Raw genomic sequence first — 16,900 nt, 5'->3', positions numbered from 1 at the left:
TATAAGCAAGTCAAAGCTGTTGATTTATTAAAAATTAGCTTCATAATTTAAGTGGAAGCTATTTTTTGTTAACTTAAAAGTAGCTATATCCAAAGAGCTTGCGACTATCGAAGCATCGATAAGTAGCTCCTTTACGTGGCAGGCGACAACCCTGTGCCAGCTCTGACACATTAACGAGGGGAAGAAGAAGAGCAGCGGAGGCAGCAAAAGAGTTTTTCTGGTCTCGCCGCAATTAATAAGTGTTTTCGCAGACAGCCGTAGTTTGCCCAAACCGTGGAAGATGCCTCTCAAACTAGACATCAAGCGTCGCCTGACGTCGCGCTCGGATCGGGTCAAGTGCGTCGATCTCCATCCGGCGGAGCCTTGGATGTTGTGCGCCCTGTACAATGGCCACGTACACATCATGAACTATGAGAATCAGCAAATGGTTAAGGACTTTGAGGTCTGCGACGTGCCTGTGCGCTCTGCCCGTTTCGTGGCACGCAAAAACTGGATCCTCACCGGCTCGGATGACATGCAGATCCGTGTGTTCAACTATAACACCCTGGAGAAGGTGCACTCGTTCGAGGCGCACTCGGACTACCTGCGCTGCATCGCGGTGCATCCCACACAGCCGCTGGTGCTGACCAGTAGTGGTAAGTGGACGTCGAGGTGGTGTGACTATCATTTCGTCACCCAATTATTGTGTTTACCTTGTGCACCAGCTGGGAAGTATGCTTCAGTTTCGTGTCTTATTCCTGTTTCCCTTTTTTATAGATGACATGCTCATCAAGCTGTGGAATTGGGAAAAGATGTGGGCCTGCCAGCGTGTCTTCGAGGGCCACACCCACTATGTGATGCAAATCGTGTTCAACCCGAAGGACAACAACACCTTTGCCTCCGCCTCGCTGGACCGCACGGTGAAGGTGTGGCAGCTTGGCTCAAATTTTGCCAACTTTACGCTGGAAGGGCACGAGAAGGGTGTCAATTGTGTGGATTATTACCATGGCGGCGATAAGCCCTACTTGATTTCCGGTGCTGACGATCGCCTCGTCAAAATCTGGGATTACCAAAACAAGACCTGTGTGCAGACCTTGGAGGGACATGCTCAGAATATCTCAGCTGTCTGTTTTCACCCGGAATTGCCTATCGTGTTGACTGGCTCGGAGGATGGCACGGTCCGTATTTGGCACTCTGGCACTTATCGTCTGGAGACCTGTCTTAACTATGGATTCGAGCGGGTGTGGACCATTTCCAGCATGCGCGGCACCAACAACGTGGCTCTAGGCTACGACGAGGGTTCCATCATCATTAAGGTGGGCCGCGAGGAGCCAGCAATGTCTATGGACGTGGTGGGAGGCAAGATCATTTGGGCCAAGCACTCTGAAATGCAGCAGGTTAATGAAACAATATACATTTAATTAAGTCTTTATTTCTAACTCCGTTCATTCACTCAAAAGGTCAATCTGAAGACTATTGCTGATGGCACAGAGATCAAGGACGGTGAACGCTTGCCCGTGGCCGTCAAGGATATGGGTGCGTGCGAGATCTACCCCCAGACCATTGCTCACAATCCGAACGGACGTTTCGTCGTGGTATGCGGCGATGGCGAGTACATCATCTACACATCGATGGCCCTGAGAAATAAGGCTTTCGGGTCCGCCCAAGAATTTGTCTGGGCCCTCGAGAGCAACGAGTACGCTATTAGGGAGAACAACGGCACCGTTCGACTGTTTCGCAACTTCAAGGAGCGTAAGAGTTTTACCCCAGAGTACGGAGCCGAGAGCATCTACGGTGGCTACTATTTTGGTGTAAAAACCTCCTCCGGATTGGCCTTCTATGACTGGGAGACATTGCAGCTGGTGAGGCGCATCGAGGTGCAGCCGAAGAATGTATTCTGGAACGAGAGTGGCAGTCTGGTCTGCTTGGCCACAGATGACTCCTACTTTGTCCTGGGAGTGGACACTGCCCAGGTTGCCAATGCCGTAGAGACCAAGGAGGGGTTGGAAGATGATGGTGTGGAGAGCGCCTTCAATGTGTTGGGTAAGTTGATACCAATTATCTAATATCTTATCTTTAGAATACGTGTCTCAAACACGATATTCAGCCTTTAATTTTCTAATTGAGTGTACAATTTTACACCGTCTATTTCATAATGAAATCAAACCCTTTTTAAAAATTTAAACAATGTTTTCAACTATCACCGGATATTCAGTAAACATAATTGTATTGTATTATTCATTTATTTTGCAGGCGAGGTCTCAGAGTGCGTAAAAACAGGCCTTTGGGTGGGAGACTGTTTCATCTATACCAACTCGGTGAACCGCATCAACTACTACGTGGGCGGTGAGATTGTAACCGTATCCCATTTGGACCGCACAATGTATCTGCTGGGCTACGTGCCCAAGGACAATCGTATTTACCTCGGCGATAAGGAGTTGAACGTAATCAGTTTCTGCCTGCAGTTGTCCGTGCTGGAGTACCAGACGGCGGTGATGCGAAGAGACTTTGAGCGCGCAGACGTTGTGCTGCCGACCATACCGAAGGAGCACCGCACTCGGGTGGCACATTTTCTGGAGAAACAGGGCTTTAAGTCACAGGCTCTGCAAGTTTCTACCGATGCCGACCATAAGTTTGACTTGGCCTTACAGATCGGGGAATTGGAAATCGCTTTAAAGCTGGCGCGAGAGTCGGAGAACTCTCAGAAGTGGTCCCAGCTGGCAGATGTGGCGGCGAGCAAGAACAACATGCCTCTGGTAAAAGAGTGCATGCAGAAGGCAAACGACTTCAGCGGTCTTTTGCTGCTTTCAACTGCTTCCGGCGATGCCCAGCTACTTGAGGAGGTGGGTGCTGCCGGCTCGGCTCAGGGACGCCACAACCTAGCCTTCCTGTCGGCTTTCCTGCGTTCGGACGTGGAACGCTGCTTGGAGATTCTCATTGAGACAAATCGCTTGCCAGAGGCAGCGTTCTTTGCCCGCACCTACCTGCCCAGCCAGATGTCAAAGATCGTAGAGCTTTGGCGCGAGAAGCTTGGGAAGGTCAACGAGAAGGCGGGCCAGTCGCTGGCCGATCCGGCACAGTATACAAATCTCTTCCCTGGCCTGGGAGATGCGCTGCGAGTAGAGCAGCATTTGCAGGAGGAACGAGCTCGTAAGGCGCCGGCACGCCAGGCTGTGCATCTTCCCCTGAACAGCGAACGGCATCCTCTGCAAGAACTGCTTGCCGCCGAGCAGGGTGGCGCCCTTCAGCAGTTGGAGGAGAAGGTGAAGCCAGCTTTCGTTCCCGCTCAAGCTGCTGTCGCTAGCAGCCAGGTGGCCGAGCCTATATCCGCTGCGGATGACGACGACGACCTGGACTTGGAAATAGATGGAATCACGTTGGATGATAACATTGATACGACAGATGTGAACCTGGATGACGATTTTCTTAGCGACGATTAGAACGGAAGATCAGAGCCAGATCTAGAATACCATTTAAACTATCGTTTACTGCTACGGGAGTCCCACATTTCGTGCATTTCGAGCCACAGAATTCCGCGCATACATTCACATTTGATTTGATTGAATGTTGTTTAAATATATATCTATTAATATTATGTACAACAGTAATGGAGCAAACACTGCAATAAATACTTATACAACAATTTCAAAAAGGGCGGGCTTTAAAAGGCATTCGATTAAAAAGGATTTCGATTGCATACCGTTTTTATATCGATACCACTTTAAAATACCTTTGTTTTTGTTGGCCTGATGATGGACTATAAAATAACTATTTTAAATAAACAATTAGTATTCATGGTACACGTTGTTTTATATTTATACAGAACAATTATGTGTTTTTAGATTTATAAAAGCGAGAACAAGTTTATTTGTTTATTTCAAATTAAAATAAGAGGTTGTGCCGAAACGTCAGATAATTGTGTTAGCTAACGGTACACCTCACCCAAATGCTAAAATACAAAAAAGTACACCTTTTCAACGAATCTAGTATACCCATTTACTCTTCGAGTAGCGGGTATAATAAGTAGGCAATCCAAAAAAAGTCTGGCAACCACGACCATCAGTAACATACATACAATTCGTGTGTGCGTCTGGATTTTGCTGTATTTTTTATTTAAGAATGAATTATTAACTAGCCATTAATAAATTATTATTAAATAAAAAACAGTTAAAAACCGCGAGTCAAGCGTGAGTACATCCCGAAATTCGCCGAGACAGTGAGCTGCAGCGAATCACTTTTCGCCCGCTTTTCCGTCGGTGATGTATCGATTTTTTAAGCCAAATATTACCCCAAAAATTTTAAACAGATACACACGGAGTCCTCCCAAAACCCGTGCGAAACAAGAACACCATGGACCAGGAAAACTTCCACGGGCACAGCTTGCCGCAGCAGCTACAGAACCTTCACATCCAGCAGCAGCAGGCGCCTCCGAATCCTGTCCAGACTGGATTTGCTCCACGGCGGCACTATGAGAACCTTGGCGGCCTGGGCAATGGCAATACCGTCATTGGAAGTCCGGTGAAGGGTGCTCCTTTGGGGCAGCGACATGTTAAGATCAAGAAGGAGAAGGTATCCGCCCAGGCTGCGCAGCTGCCACAGCCGGGTCAGATGCAACTGTTGGATGTCGGTGATCCCTCCTTAGCGGGCGGATCGGGTTTACAAGGTGGAGCCGGCCTTATGGGCGGAATAATGCCCAGCGACGAGGCCTTGAAGTTCGTTAGCGAGACGGACGCCAATGGACTGGCCATGAAGACGCCCGTCAGCATCCTGCAGGAGTTGCTCAGCCGGCGCGGAATTACGCCGGGCTATGAGCTTGTCCAGATCGAGGGTGCCATACATGAGCCCACCTTCCGGTTTCGCGTGTCTTTTAAGGACAAGGATACGCCCTTCACGGCCATGGGTGCAGGACGCTCGAAAAAGGAGGCCAAGCATGCGGCGGCCCGTGCGCTCATCGACAAGCTGATCGGCGCGCAGCTGCCGGAATCGCCTAGCAGCTCCGCTGGTCCGTCGGTGACTGGGCTCACGGTCGCCGGAAGCGGCGGAGACGGCAACGCCAATGCCACGGGTGGAGGAGAGTGAGTTGTTGTGCTATTGATGTCCAACTCAATGTTCTTTACATCATTGTCCTATGTCCTTACAGTGCCGGCGACAAGATAGTCGGTAATCCTATTGGCTGGCTGCAGGAAATGTGCATGCAACGGCGATGGCCACCACCGTCGTATGAAACGGAAACGGAAGTGGGTCTGCCCCACGAGCGGCTCTTTACGATCGCCTGCTCGATACTTAACTACCGCGAGATGGGAAAGGGCAAGAGCAAGAAAATAGCCAAGCGCTTGGCCGCTCACCGCATGTGGATGCGGCTGCAGGAGACGCCCATCGATTCGGGCAAGATCAGCGACAGCATCTGCGGCGAGTTGGAGGGCGAAGTGAGTATCATTCAAGACAGCGATCGTTACGTGCAAATCTCTAATGAATATGAGTTGCTAGAGATCTAACCCAGAGGCACTTCTCTAATATTTTTTATGCAATCCTCACGCATGCAATCACAGACTGATTCCAATTTAATTGGTTGCGGACTGTGTTAGTTTAAATATTTATGTAGAACATGTTAAAATTGATATTATCAAATATATTTCATTATAATATTTACATGTTGGTTAATGTTAAATATAAGTGTAAAAGTTTGTCCTCGACCTTTCTAAAAAGCACTGTAGAACGTTTCAAATAATCCTCATTTGAGGATTTTACTCAAAATTATTTCCGGACTTTTCTTCTATCTTAGCTTTGATTAATCTTCTTTAAATAAGTCCCTAGCTAGAGTTTTAACACTAAAACAGCCCTTTTATAATGTACAATCCGAAATTTATTATGATCCTTGTTTTTATAATTAGAAATGTTGACATAATTATACAAATAATTAACAAAATGCTTAAACCGGATTTTTATTTATGGTTTTAGTTAAAATACAACTTCTGGTTTATGTTGCTTGTCCTAGTTGCTCTTAATTCTGTATGATTTGATTTGATTGTTCCATGAAATTGTGGTTGTTTTATAGAACGAATTTGTAGATTACGTTTTCCACACAAAAGCGATATGTTTCAACTCACCATTGGCGTGGGTGATTTCAAATGTGTGCCAAATGCAATGGAGAAAAGAAACCAACAACTTTGCGCTCTTATTTACAGCCCCGCAGTAGCGAAAATTATTATGGTGAATTGAAAGATATCTCTGTGCCGACACTGACCACGCAGCACAGTAACAAAGTATCCCAGTTCCATAAGACCCTCAAAAATGCTACGGGCAAAAAACTGCTTAAGCTACAGGTAAATTTCACTCCAATATCACACTTTTTTTGATATCAATAAACTAAGTCCAGGTTTTATCTATTCATCAAGAACATATTCCAAAACAAAACCTCAAGTCTAATTTTTAAAAGTCGAATGAGCTTTCAAAAGTTGAGTTAAAGTTTTGTACAATCTTGGCTTACACTCACATTTCACTCTTATTATAATCAAAAATGATGTTGCTTGAAAGTTTAAATTTAGTTTATATAATTTAAAAATAAATATATTCAAGTTCAATTGGACTATGCTAACTCGACGATGTTTTGTTTTCAGAAGACTTGCCTAAAGAGCAACAAGATCGATTACATCAAGCTGCTGGGCGAAATCGCAACCGAGAACCAGTTCGAGGTGACCTACGTGGACATAGAAGAGAAGACCTTCTCTGGCCAATTCCAGTGTCTGGTTCAGCTCTCCACGCTGCCCGTTGGCGTTTGCCACGGAAGCGGACCGACAGCCGCCGATGCCCAGCGGCATGCCGCCCAGAATGCCCTCGAGTACTTGAAGATCATGACCAAGAAGTAGGTCCATCCAACTGCATAGCAAGATCTGAACGCACACCACGACCACGAGTATTTGATGCGAGCGATTACGGATACGAATGCACCAGTCTAATAGCTTTCTTTACTGGGAACGCGAGCAAGCTCCAGTTTTTGGCTCAATGCAGTGGCGATATTATTTATATTTTGTTTGTTTTTTTTTCACCGATTCCTTTGATTAGGCAGTTGAATTTGTTCACTATATATGTAAATGTTCATATATGTACTACACTTAACAACGTATGTATGTACGCTTGCATATACAGACAAGTGTGTAATCTATATTGGAATCTATTAGTCGCTTTAAAATTCTGTATAACCCAGTCACATAAAAACCGAATAAATCCAATGAAACTAGCTAACTAGGTTAAGGTAAATTGCGTGTGGTTTGCGGAGGTAAAAAGGCTTATGAATATAAACGGTATTTGGTAACCGCTAATTTTGCAGTTTTCTTTCATTCAATCGGGACGGGATATGTCATAACTTTCTCTTTTTTGAAAACTTTAAAATGTAAAATCGAATTAAAAGGGAATTAATTAAAAAACGTAAGAAATATTCTGTAAGAACCGTTTCTTATATGCTGAAATATATCATGCTATTAAGCTTCAAATTAGGTAGAAAATAAATTGACAGTGAAGTTACAGTTGCCGTGGCTTTATTTAAATAGGTAATTTTGTGCTTAATCTACTAGTATTCTAAGTTATCATAAAGGATTGCATCTATTTCTTCTTTCGGTCCTGCGTACACTTGGGGCAGAACCACTTGCCTTTCGGCTTTGTGGTGAGGCCAACGCATGCGAAGTGGAACCACTCGATGGGGCACTAAGAATGGTTGTGTGAAAACATTTACAACTGGCCACAAAGTACATAAAAATCGGATACTTACGTCAGGATTGTCGCAGCCAATCATCTCTCCATAGGATACCTGGTGACATAGGCAATATGTGGGCTCATTGGGGTCGACGGGCATGTCCATAACGTCGCTGGGATGAGTGGCGGCCGTGTGGCAGGATTCCTTCTCAGAGTCATCAACCTCGACGGTTTTCTAATTGGATATGTCAACAGAATGCGTAAGAATGGGTTTCGGACGATAGTGGAGGCATGCAGATACATAAGTGAAAATGCAAACGAAATGGAAGTGAATGGATAATGCAGGATTTCTATGGGGATAATCTACAAAAGTATAGAGTATTCTATATAGGGCCAACCAAACTGGGAATTTGTAAATAGTAAATACTAAAGTTCTAACAATGTATAGATGAGAATGTGGATGGTTTACCTTTTGTGCGCCCCCCTTGCGAGTTTCTTTTTCTTGATTTACCTTTGACTTTTTCTTTTTGGTACCTTGCCCGGCATTGCTGCTCGAATTAACACTGGAATTGGCGTTAGATTGGTTGTTGCCCCGCCCAGTTTCCTCATCTGAGGATGCCGACTTTTTCTTTTTTCCCGTCGTCTTGCTGTCCTTGGTTTTTTTTCGACCTTCTGTAGAAGGGAATAGAAGGAAGGGGTCAGCTTATGAAAGAAGAAATACTTTGGAGCAGCCTTACTCTTGGCCACCACTTCCTCGGATTTTGCACGCGTAGATGAGGCCTTCTCCTGGATCTCTCCCTCAAAGCGGGCTAAATCGTTGTCCAGTCGCCGGATCTGCTTGTCCACTAGTTCGTAGGTCTGGATGGCCAGCTGCACCTTGTCGTCGCTGTACTCCTTGGCCTTTCCGAACAGCGCCTTGATGTCCTCCTGGCGCTCCCTCCTCTCCTCCTCGCTCATGGCGCCGTTCTCGCCCAGCTTTCGCATAAAGTCCTTGGCGTGGCTATCTATGCTTTTCATCGCTGTTTGTGCTCGGTCGTCCAGTTTTCGCATCAGCTTAAAATTTCTCTCCAGCTCCGTTGGCAGGCTTTCCAATCCTGTTTGTATATCGGGAATAATAGATGTTGTCGAACGATTTTCATGTTTCACTATATTCCTACCATCCAAATAGTTCTCTAGGTATATAGCCGAAGACATTTTAGGTGTATAATATGGTATTTAACAAAGAATTTAGAGTGTGTAAGTAAAACTCCAGCGTCTGTTTACGATAGCAACAGCTGTTTTTGTAGTACATGGGCTATTTAGAGATGACAACTCGCTCCCTAAATTTGCCAAGTAATCGATAACTTTACAGTGGACAATAACAAAACGCATTAAATTTAGGCAAGGTTTTTATTAATAAATTATTAGAAAAAATTAAATATTGCATAATGCTATTTACATTTTGGATTCTTGTGTGCTCGTAATTAATAATACTTTGAAAAGCAAAAATTAGCGACTAAGCAACAGCTGGTTTGGTGCGTGTTTACTATTTAACGGTGGTTGGCAACTCTACCTGTAGTAGACTACCAGTCAAAATCACACTTAATTGTTTTGATATCTCGTATTGAAGTTAAATCAAGTTTTTAAGAATGAGTGCCAGTTCCGGAGGGTCCTGGATCCACGCCATCTATGATGAGGTAGCCCTCGAGGGTTTGGAGGGGGTGACATTGCCCTGTAAGTGACTTCCATGCCTATTACACTTCAAGCCAAAGTTATTTGTTTATTCTTTTAGATCTATGGGACCTGCTGGCCAGACGCCTGGATTTTTTTCCATCTCCGCTGCCTGACCGCATTCGGGATCAGACGTGGACCTTGCTGCTGCGCACTCCGTCCCACAAGATCGAGTTCTTTGAACTGCCGGCGGACAGACCACTAATGCCCTACTATGATCGCCTCAACGACATCGACGAGCAGCTGGGATTGCCAGTGGTGCCCGAGCAGTGTCCCTACATGTTGTTCCCGGCCGCGTATGTGCAAGAGGGCGACATCAAGGGTAACTGCAACGACTTCAAGACCCGCAAGCCAATCCCTTCCAGCGATCTGCTTTCTCTTAATGCCGCTCAAGCCACGGAACAGTGGGCCGGCAGGCTCGTAGTAGTGGCCTCCCAAGAGCTAAGGGAGACAGCGCTCACACCCGAAAGCCTCATGATGCCCAAGAATCTGCCACTGCCCAACTACATCTTCCTGGAGGCCATCGGACGGTCTCGGTACAGCGGACACACGACCGCAGGCCCTTGGTCTCTTATAAACTACAGCAAGGACACAGGAATTCTCTTCTATATCAAGTGAGTTTCAATAACTATAATTATATTTACTACTTAAAAGTACGTACTTTACAGAAACAAGTTGATAAATCTGCAGCTAATTATTGCCCAGAACTATAACGAAATGAACAAGGGACGCATCCTGGTCTCTTCGCTGCTGATGCTACCGCGCTTTTACCGCATCTACAAGAACCACTCTCAGGAAAATCTGGAAAAGCTATACCTGGAAATAATGCGTACGCCAAGCCGCCAGGTACCCGTGACCGAAATAACCGATCTACTAGGCCGTCCTACCAATTTTAAGACGAAGAAGCTACTGGTGACCCACGCCTTTCGTAAGTTCTTCGAGACTAAGCAAGTGGAAAGGCCCGTTGCGCCACTGACCAAGTCGGGAAAGCAGTCCAAAGCAACCACACGCAAGGTGACAGTGATACAGCTGCGCAATCCAAATATGCAACTGAAGGATCTGTACAAGGATGATGAAAGCGAGGAGAATCAGGCATCCGAGTTCTTGGATCTGGGCCACTGCTTTCTTGATATGCCTCCGGAGGAGGAAGTTTACCGCGCAGTGGCGAAATTCGGCAAACGGGGTCTTAATAGCAACGAGTTGTGCCATTACACTGGCATCAACGCCACCTCAATGCGACACTTTATTAAACGAGTAAAAAAACACGGCCTGGTAAAAGAGTACTCGGAGCAGGTGGGAAAGAGCCGGCAGTTCCGCTTTGTGGCCGTAGGACACTTGGGGGATCTTACAAAAGAGGACGAGATCAAGAAAAAGGCACTGGAGATTAGGTGTAAGGATGAGCCGGTAAGTATTAATATATTATAAATGAAGATGGTTCTTATTTTTATATTTTATACTGTTTGACCTAGAATATTACCGAAAGCACTGATGTTCTGCTGAAGGACTTACCCGAGATCGTGACGAATGCCCGACCCATAGCGTTCAAAATTAAGAAGACCCGAGCGGCCAATCAGACACAGCGCCAAATCAACCGCCAGAAAATGATTGTGCGCCAGATCGACCAGAATTGTCTGGTGCCCCTGCCCCGGGTGTTAAGATCTCTCCAGGAAACGGAGCGGCAGGCCGGCTTTAAGGATAGCCTATGCCGCCGCTCTTTGATGCGCCTTCTGCGTCCTATGGTTGAGGAAAATGTTATAAACGTGTTCGAGATCACCCTACACTACAATCAACGCGTTCGCGTCTACCGTTTCGCCACACACCCGAAAATCGGTCTTGACCACGCGGTCATGAAACGCGAGATTGTCAAGCTCAAGAGTAACTTCCACTTGATCACTGAGGAGCGCTTGAAGCGCCCATCACAGATGCCTCCCAAGGAGCGCAAGGAATTACTCGCTCGTCGAAAACTGACGCCGGAGCGTTCAAGTGTAGTCTTCAAGACGCAGGCACCCAAACTTCTGTTGGCGAGGACATTGCACGAGTTCCTCTACTATTTGCACCACGAGCTGTCGCCGGAACAGAAGCCTCTACCCATGACCGCCGAGCTTGTGCAGCAATGGCAGAAGTCAGAACCGGCACTGCAACCGCGCCAGTTCTTCGACGAGTGGCAGGCGGATGAAGTAAAGGTTCAGCCCTTCTCCGAGGACATAGGTTGGCGCACTTTTATACCGCCGTTGCCGCCCTACGCAGACAAACCATCTGGCTGGCTTTACTTTATGGATGCCATGGACAGAATGCCGCTCTCGCTCTTTCTGCGCATCTGTCGCATCGAGCGTGAAGCCAGCGACGAGTTGCGTCTGCAGCTTCAGCATCCCATCCGTCAGCACTACCTGCTTTCCCAGCTCAAGCTGGAAACGATTGTGCCACGTTTGAAGTTGCAGCAGCTTTACGTGGGCACTCTGCGACTTCTCAACAATATGGGTCTAATACAGGTGGGAAATTGTATTATTCATTCGCTTAATTCCATTTATTAAAATTATTCGTATTTAGGTAAGCGATCAGAAGTTAGGTCGTGACTCCCTGCACCGCTGGGTGTTCCTCAATCAGCGAACAAGTTTGCTGGATACGACTTCCAGCACAGAGCACAACTACATGCAAGTGAGCGCCGATCGCTCGTATACAAAGCTCAACTTTGAGTTCTCCAGCGTGGAACAACTGGGCAACTACTGGGCCAAGCTGCAGCACATCTGCATTTACACGAAGCTGGGATACCGCAAATCGTTAAGCACGCAGAGAAGTCTACCGGCGCGTTTGAAGGTTCTGGTCTTCCAGCCCACGGTGGAGTTCAACCAGGCCGTTGAGCTGGACAACGGAACAGTGCCTGGTGATCACCTGGGAGCCGCTGGATTGAGCTCCCATTTGTTTGCCCACCAGTTCCGCCACTGGTCGTGGGTGCAGCGCCAGAATGGTGGAAAGTCAAATGCAGCAAGGGAAAAGGCAAAGAGGACAGTCCGGAAGCGAGCTGTAATCACGCGCCTGAAGATTGGTCCCCGACTAGCGGTACGCAAAGCACGCGAGCTATCCTCCGGCAAAACTTTAAATAAGTCCTCCGGCCCACGAGACGACATTGACCGGGATGCCCTCAGGAATATGCGAACATTGCGCGTTAAATGGGCGCCAGAGGAGGATCGTTTGCTCAAGATGGGCCGGGCCGTTTACATGTTCATTGATGCACCCACAATGACCTTGGCCTTGTGCGACTTGGCTGTTGTCTGCCGCGATTTGATTCGCCGCTGGCTGGGCATCTGCAACAAGACAACTCAGGCCTGCGTGCGCCGCGTTCAGTTTATGGTGAAGATGAAGCGCGACATTCCGGACGTGCCCAGCTGGATCTACGCAATGCAAACGCAGCCACAGTTCAACACGGTGTACAACGAACGATTTTTGAGCCAGCTGAAGCGAGATTATTCCAATAAGACCGATTTCCAAAACGCGCTTATGACTCACTTTGCCCTAATGATGGCCAAACTGCAGCGAATGATAGCGAAATCTGTAAGTTAAATAAAAGTTGCACTTGGTGTACATACTTTTTAATCTTTCTTGAATCCAGCAAGGTTCTGTTAGCCGCCAGTTTTTGCTGCCCGACTCCTTGGACGCCTTTGGCAGCCAACTACGCGAGTGTCGATCGGCGCACGAGGAGCAGCAATTGCTATTCCAGGACCCCGCTTCGGAGACGGATCTACAGGTGGCCGTCGCTCATGGCGTGTTGCACAGCAACATATGCTGCGCCAAGGACAAGACGCTGCTGAACCTGCAGACTTTCGAGATCTACAAGCACTTCTCCGAGGAGGTGCTCAACTCAGCCTTCAACAAAGCGCGTGCAGATTCGTTGCTAGTTGCGGTGAAGAGGCGAAACATTCAGTCGGCTGCCAGCCGCCAAATCTCCGGACCTGGTCATTTGCTGAGCTCAAAGTACAAGTACCGCCTAATTTACACCAAGCTGACGCACTTCCTCTACGACAGCTTCTTTGCATTGGACCAAAAGCTGCGGGCAGACCAGGAGCAGCAGCTATCCTCGCCGCATTTCGGCCAACTCCTGGTGATGGGCGAGTGGTTGTCGGAAAACAGGCTACGTCTTTCACTTCAGCTGCCCACAAATATCCTGACCGTGGACACCACCACCATGGGCAGGCAGAGTGGTTGCCACTCAGATCGAATTCTGGATCACTACAGCTGCATCTTCGACAACGCCCCGCAAACCGAGTACTCTAAGCGGTTGGAGGGCGAGTGCAGTGGACGCCAAGCGTCGCGTGTGCGTTTTCATCCGGCCAACCTGAGCTTTCGCCTCCCGACTTCTGCTTATAACCAGCTCTCCAAACTGCAGCTGCGTGCTATGCATTTCTTCTGTGCACTGGATGCCTTGGGCGAGGCCATCACTTTAAGCCAGTCGCGTTTGGAGCAGTTCGACTGCCCCTTCGCCAACTGCATTATGCGCAGTGGCAACTATTTAAACGCCGTCGAGCGGATTGCCCACGAGCAGCGACCCATTCTCCGGCAACTGGTGGCCGATGCTTTACCATCGCAGCAGTTCGAACTGGAATCGCATCCAGCGGGAACACCCCTCACAGTGACCAACGCCAATCTTCTGCCGTTTGCACAGCAACTGGAGGCTTTCTGGCGACAAAAACAACGAACGACGGAGCTTAAGGATTTGGGTAAGACGCTAGAGGAACGAACCCAGCACAAGCTCACCGACTGGCGTTCCATTTGTGCTGAGCTGCTTGATGATGAGCCACATGCATGGGAGGCGGATCGCGTTCAGGAGTACGAACCTGCACTGAACAAGGAAGAGCGTGCTCGAGCGCAGGATGTGTTTGTAGTTCATCTACCCACCATTGCAATGAAGGTTGTGGAACAGCCGGAAACCAAACAGACAATTGACAGCCTGCGTACTTCGGTTCTCGACAAGGTTCTTAAGTATGTGTCTTAACTAGAAACTTTCTCAAATTATTACCCCTAAACACTTTATTTTGATTTACTTACAGAACTACCTACTGGCAGTACACGGAGAACAGCTTTGAAAGCCTTAGGCCTAAGCTGCACGAGAGTGGATTCGATGATCGTGCCATCCGCCACATGGAGGACATACTCTGTCACATTGAAAAGCATTCACTCGGTGTGAAGGGCCTGGAGTTGAGGAGGATATTTCCCCTGGGAGATTTCCTGTTGGAAACTCTCCATCTACTAGCTGACCACAATCTAATCAAACGAGTGGGCATAGTTAGTGTCATGTATGTTCATAAAAACCACATCCGTAATTGGGTGGTGCACACGTTCCACATCAAGAGATTGGAGCGGGAAAAAGTGCAGACCATGGTGGCGGCGGCACCTGGAACACTCCTAGCCGTCGTTGGTCACAAGCGCAAACTGGAGGCTCAGGAGACAGCTAGCTCTGTTCCAGAAAAGAAGGTTAAACTCATGGAGCAACTGAGCACTGAAAGTGAGAGTGACGAGGCGGGTGGATCTGCTGCCAAGCGGCCAAAGAGGATTACACGAAAGGAACCCTCCCTCGAAGTGGCTAATACCACTCTGGAAGCTTCACGGGATGCAATTGCCATGCGACCGCAGCCTTGGATCCGCGTAAATGCATCCCTCAATCGACGCGTCCTCGACCGCTGGCTGGGCGCCGTTCTCAGCGAGTGCATCTCTCGTGTAGGCTGCACCGTGCACAGCTTGTTTCTCAGGTTCTTGCACTTGGTGCCTGTGGACGTCATGTTCCTGCTGGAGCTTCTGCACGATCTCGGTTGCGTACAACTAATGGAGATGCGACCTCACAAAGTGCACGTGGAATCGCTGCTGGATGATGAACATGAAGACGGTGATGAGCAGCCAGTCACGGAGCTCTACGATCCCATGCAGACCTACGTTCAAGTGCATGGCCACGCTATAGGCAGGCTCACCAACTTCATTGGCATAAAAAAATACAGCACTGAATTTATTTAAAGATCACTCATTGATTACCTTGTCAAGACTAGTTTAGGATGCACTAATATAATGACCTGTCTCATTGCAAGATCAAATTTCAATGATTACTTTGATCGGTAGATATTTTTTATCGTAATTATTCTAGATACTGGAAAAATAATTAAAGCTCTTAGTATTTAAGTGATTATATCCTGACCAACCTATTAATTTCGTATGTTTCATACGTTGATAATTAAATGTAAGTCAACTAACTGATGTGGAGCTATTGTGGTTTGTGCTTCTAATAAAGTTGTTTTTATCACCAATTTTTGGATGTTTAACATTTTTTCGCGATCTATGTTCTTTCTGACTTCGAATATTCAAGTGTTCCTAATGGGTCTGGAAAAATAAAAGTCTAGGCTTTAATCTCAGCTATGATATGAAGGTATATATTTGCCGTTTAATAAATATGACAATTTAAAAATCCGACATCTGGTCAAAACTGATGGATAAAGTTAAATTATTGATTCATGACGTACACAATATTCTTTTCTTGTGTAGTTTCCACACCGCAAGCCAAGCTTGATTAAAAACACGCGACAGGTTTTTTTGGTCACCACGAATTCGCATTCGCGGCGTTTGTTTAATTTTCAATTCACGAGTGGTTCCTTAAATCCTGGACTAACTTTAGCACATCACTACCGGCGAAAGGTGTTTACCGCTTGCCTCCGACGCGGGGAGCAGCCTTCTGCGTGACCTTGGCGGCCTTCTGCTTGGGAGCGGACTTCTTCGCGGGAGCGGGGGCAGCAGCCTTCTTGGCGGCCTTGACGGCACGCTTCTGCTCCTTGGCCACCTTGATGGCCTGGTCGCGCTGCGCCTTGCGCACCTCCGGCTTCATGTTGCGCTTGGCCAGGATCTCGGCCAGCGAGGCGCCGACGATGGCGCGCTGGAACTTCTGGGTGCGGCGAGTGCGCTTCTTGGAGGCCTCCTCCTCGATTCCCTTGCGGTGCTTCCGGCGGTACAGCACGGTCCACGTAACCTTGCGGGGATTGCGCTTCATCAGGTAGGAGCGCTCGCACTTCTTGTCCAGGAAGGTGAAGGACTGCAAGAGTAATCAATGTTCATTATCCGTCCTCCATGGGTAGAGCATCTGCGCCGGAAACTCACCTTGCCATCGATCTTGACCATGGTCTTGCCATGACCGGGGTAGATTTTGTACCCGCTGAATGCGCACAAGCCAATTCTGCAAATACAAACATTCTCATTAGCAGGGGCACTGTTTACAATTGCCAAAATGGGGTTAGGAAATGCTGTATACCACAATAACCGAGCATTTCAACGCTTTTCATTAACGTACTTCATCTTGCTGGCGTAGAAACACGAAAAGAAAAGAAAACGGAAGTGGAAACGCAAAGCAGAGCCAAATTAGTGTGGCTGCCACGGTCGGACGAAATGGCTTAAAAAATACCAACACGTGCCGTTGTGGTGCTGTTAACTGCGGGCTGTTAGGCGCACAAAATTCGAAAATAAAAAAGTTTTTAATTATTATTTTTGTTAGTAA

General features: G+C 47.4%; 5 protein-coding genes across 10 annotated transcripts; 3 read left to right on the top strand and 2 right to left on the bottom strand.

The window, feature by feature from the left end:
• Positions 1–160: 160 nt before the first annotated feature.
• LOC120452510 (coatomer subunit beta') lies at positions 161–3,622 on the top strand. The gene is made up of 4 exons (XM_039636767.2): positions 161–635; positions 757–1,376; positions 1,440–2,022; positions 2,233–3,622. Exons 1-4 carry the CDS (start codon positions 281–283, stop codon positions 3,417–3,419), a joined length of 2,745 nt encoding a protein of 914 aa, XP_039492701.1. The 5' UTR covers positions 161–280; the 3' UTR covers positions 3,420–3,622.
• Positions 3,623–4,006: 384 nt separating this feature from the next.
• Positions 4,007–7,217, top strand: LOC120457630 (interferon-inducible double-stranded RNA-dependent protein kinase activator A homolog). Of its 5 annotated transcripts, none has more exons than XM_039645131.1 (5): positions 4,007–4,166; positions 4,286–5,054; positions 5,120–5,405; positions 6,165–6,302; positions 6,600–7,217. In XM_039645131.1, exons 2-5 carry the CDS (start codon positions 4,330–4,332, stop codon positions 6,843–6,845), a joined length of 1,395 nt encoding a protein of 464 aa, XP_039501065.1. In that variant the 5' UTR covers positions 4,007–4,166; positions 4,286–4,329; the 3' UTR covers positions 6,846–7,217. The 5 variants fall into 5 exon arrangements, with proteins under 5 accessions (XP_039501065.1, XP_039501063.1, XP_039501077.1 ...); XM_039645129.1 differs by having other exon boundaries at positions 6,597–7,217; XM_039645143.1 differs by lacking the exon at positions 6,165–6,302.
• A 280-nt stretch (positions 7,218–7,497) lies between these two features.
• Positions 7,498–8,979, bottom strand: LOC120458558 (inhibitor of growth protein 5). Of its 2 annotated transcripts, none has more exons than XM_039646247.1 (5): positions 8,826–8,979; positions 8,406–8,762; positions 8,138–8,340; positions 7,745–7,903; positions 7,498–7,680 (listed from the first exon to the last, which is right to left on the bottom strand). In XM_039646247.1, the coding sequence occupies exons 1-5, from the start codon at positions 8,860–8,862 to the stop codon at positions 7,579–7,581; spliced, it is 858 nt and encodes a 285-aa protein (XP_039502181.1). In that variant the 5' UTR covers positions 8,863–8,979; the 3' UTR covers positions 7,498–7,578. The 2 variants fall into 2 exon arrangements, with proteins under 2 accessions (XP_039502181.1, XP_039502191.1); XM_039646257.1 differs by having other exon boundaries at positions 8,180–8,340.
• A 228-nt stretch (positions 8,980–9,207) lies between these two features.
• On the top strand, positions 9,208–15,451 carry LOC120458551 (general transcription factor 3C polypeptide 1). The gene is made up of 7 exons (XM_039646235.2): positions 9,208–9,381; positions 9,440–9,992; positions 10,047–10,782; positions 10,848–11,867; positions 11,926–12,927; positions 12,986–14,352; positions 14,421–15,451. The coding sequence occupies exons 1-7, from the start codon at positions 9,297–9,299 to the stop codon at positions 15,376–15,378; spliced, it is 5,721 nt and encodes a 1,906-aa protein (XP_039502169.1). The 5' UTR covers positions 9,208–9,296; the 3' UTR covers positions 15,379–15,451.
• Positions 15,452–15,760: 309 nt separating this feature from the next.
• On the bottom strand, positions 15,761–16,828 carry LOC120458578 (60S ribosomal protein L24). Its single transcript, XM_039646280.2, has 3 exons — positions 16,697–16,828; positions 16,507–16,582; positions 15,761–16,441 (listed from the first exon to the last, which is right to left on the bottom strand). The coding sequence occupies exons 1-3, from the start codon at positions 16,699–16,701 to the stop codon at positions 16,055–16,057; spliced, it is 468 nt and encodes a 155-aa protein (XP_039502214.1). The 5' UTR covers positions 16,702–16,828; the 3' UTR covers positions 15,761–16,054.
• Positions 16,829–16,900: the final 72 nt, after the last annotated feature.

Source organism: Drosophila santomea, chromosome 2L (assembly GCF_016746245.2).
Source record: "Drosophila santomea strain STO CAGO 1482 chromosome 2L, Prin_Dsan_1.1, whole genome shotgun sequence".
NCBI classification, from domain to species: domain Eukaryota; kingdom Metazoa; phylum Arthropoda; class Insecta; order Diptera; family Drosophilidae; genus Drosophila; species Drosophila santomea.
Note: the sequence above shows the minus strand (reverse complement) of the source record. Positions and strands in the feature narration are given on the sequence as shown.

Excerpts from the sequence above, each read along its gene's own strand:
- LOC120452510 (XM_039636767.2), top strand. The coding sequence starts at position 281 with ATGCCTCTCAAACTAGACATCAAGCGTCGCCTGACGTCGCGCTCGGAT. Across the intron at positions 636-756 it reads GCTGGTGCTGACCAGTAGTG|ATGACATGCTCATCAAGCTG; the intron begins GTAAGTGGACGT and ends CCTTTTTTATAG. Across the intron at positions 1,377-1,439 it reads AGCACTCTGAAATGCAGCAG|GTCAATCTGAAGACTATTGC; the intron begins GTTAATGAAACA and ends TTCACTCAAAAG.
- LOC120457630 (XM_039645129.1), top strand. The coding sequence starts at position 4,330 with ATGGACCAGGAAAACTTCCACGGGCACAGCTTGCCGCAGCAGCTACAG. Across the intron at positions 5,406-6,164 it reads GCGGCGAGTTGGAGGGCGAA|CCCCGCAGTAGCGAAAATTA; the intron begins GTGAGTATCATT and ends TCTTATTTACAG. Across the intron at positions 6,303-6,596 it reads AAAAACTGCTTAAGCTACAG|AAGACTTGCCTAAAGAGCAA; the intron begins GTAAATTTCACT and ends TTTTGTTTTCAG.
- LOC120458558 (XM_039646247.1), bottom strand. The coding sequence starts at position 8,862 with ATGTCTTCGGCTATATACCTAGAGAACTATTTGGATG. Across the intron at positions 8,763-8,825 it reads CCTAGAGAACTATTTGGATG|GATTGGAAAGCCTGCCAACG; the intron begins GTAGGAATATAG and ends ATATACAAACAG. Across the intron at positions 8,341-8,405 it reads CGAGGAAGTGGTGGCCAAGA|AAGGTCGAAAAAAAACCAAG; the intron begins GTAAGGCTGCTC and ends TCCCTTCTACAG.
- LOC120458551 (XM_039646235.2), top strand. The coding sequence starts at position 9,297 with ATGAGTGCCAGTTCCGGAGGGTCCTGGATCCACGCCATCTATGATGAG. Across the intron at positions 9,382-9,439 it reads GGAGGGGGTGACATTGCCCT|ATCTATGGGACCTGCTGGCC; the intron begins GTAAGTGACTTC and ends TTATTCTTTTAG. Across the intron at positions 12,928-12,985 it reads AGCGAATGATAGCGAAATCT|CAAGGTTCTGTTAGCCGCCA; the intron begins GTAAGTTAAATA and ends TCTTGAATCCAG.
- LOC120458578 (XM_039646280.2), bottom strand. Across the intron at positions 16,442-16,506 it reads TGGTCAAGATCGATGGCAAG|TCCTTCACCTTCCTGGACAA; the intron begins GTGAGTTTCCGG and ends TTACTCTTGCAG.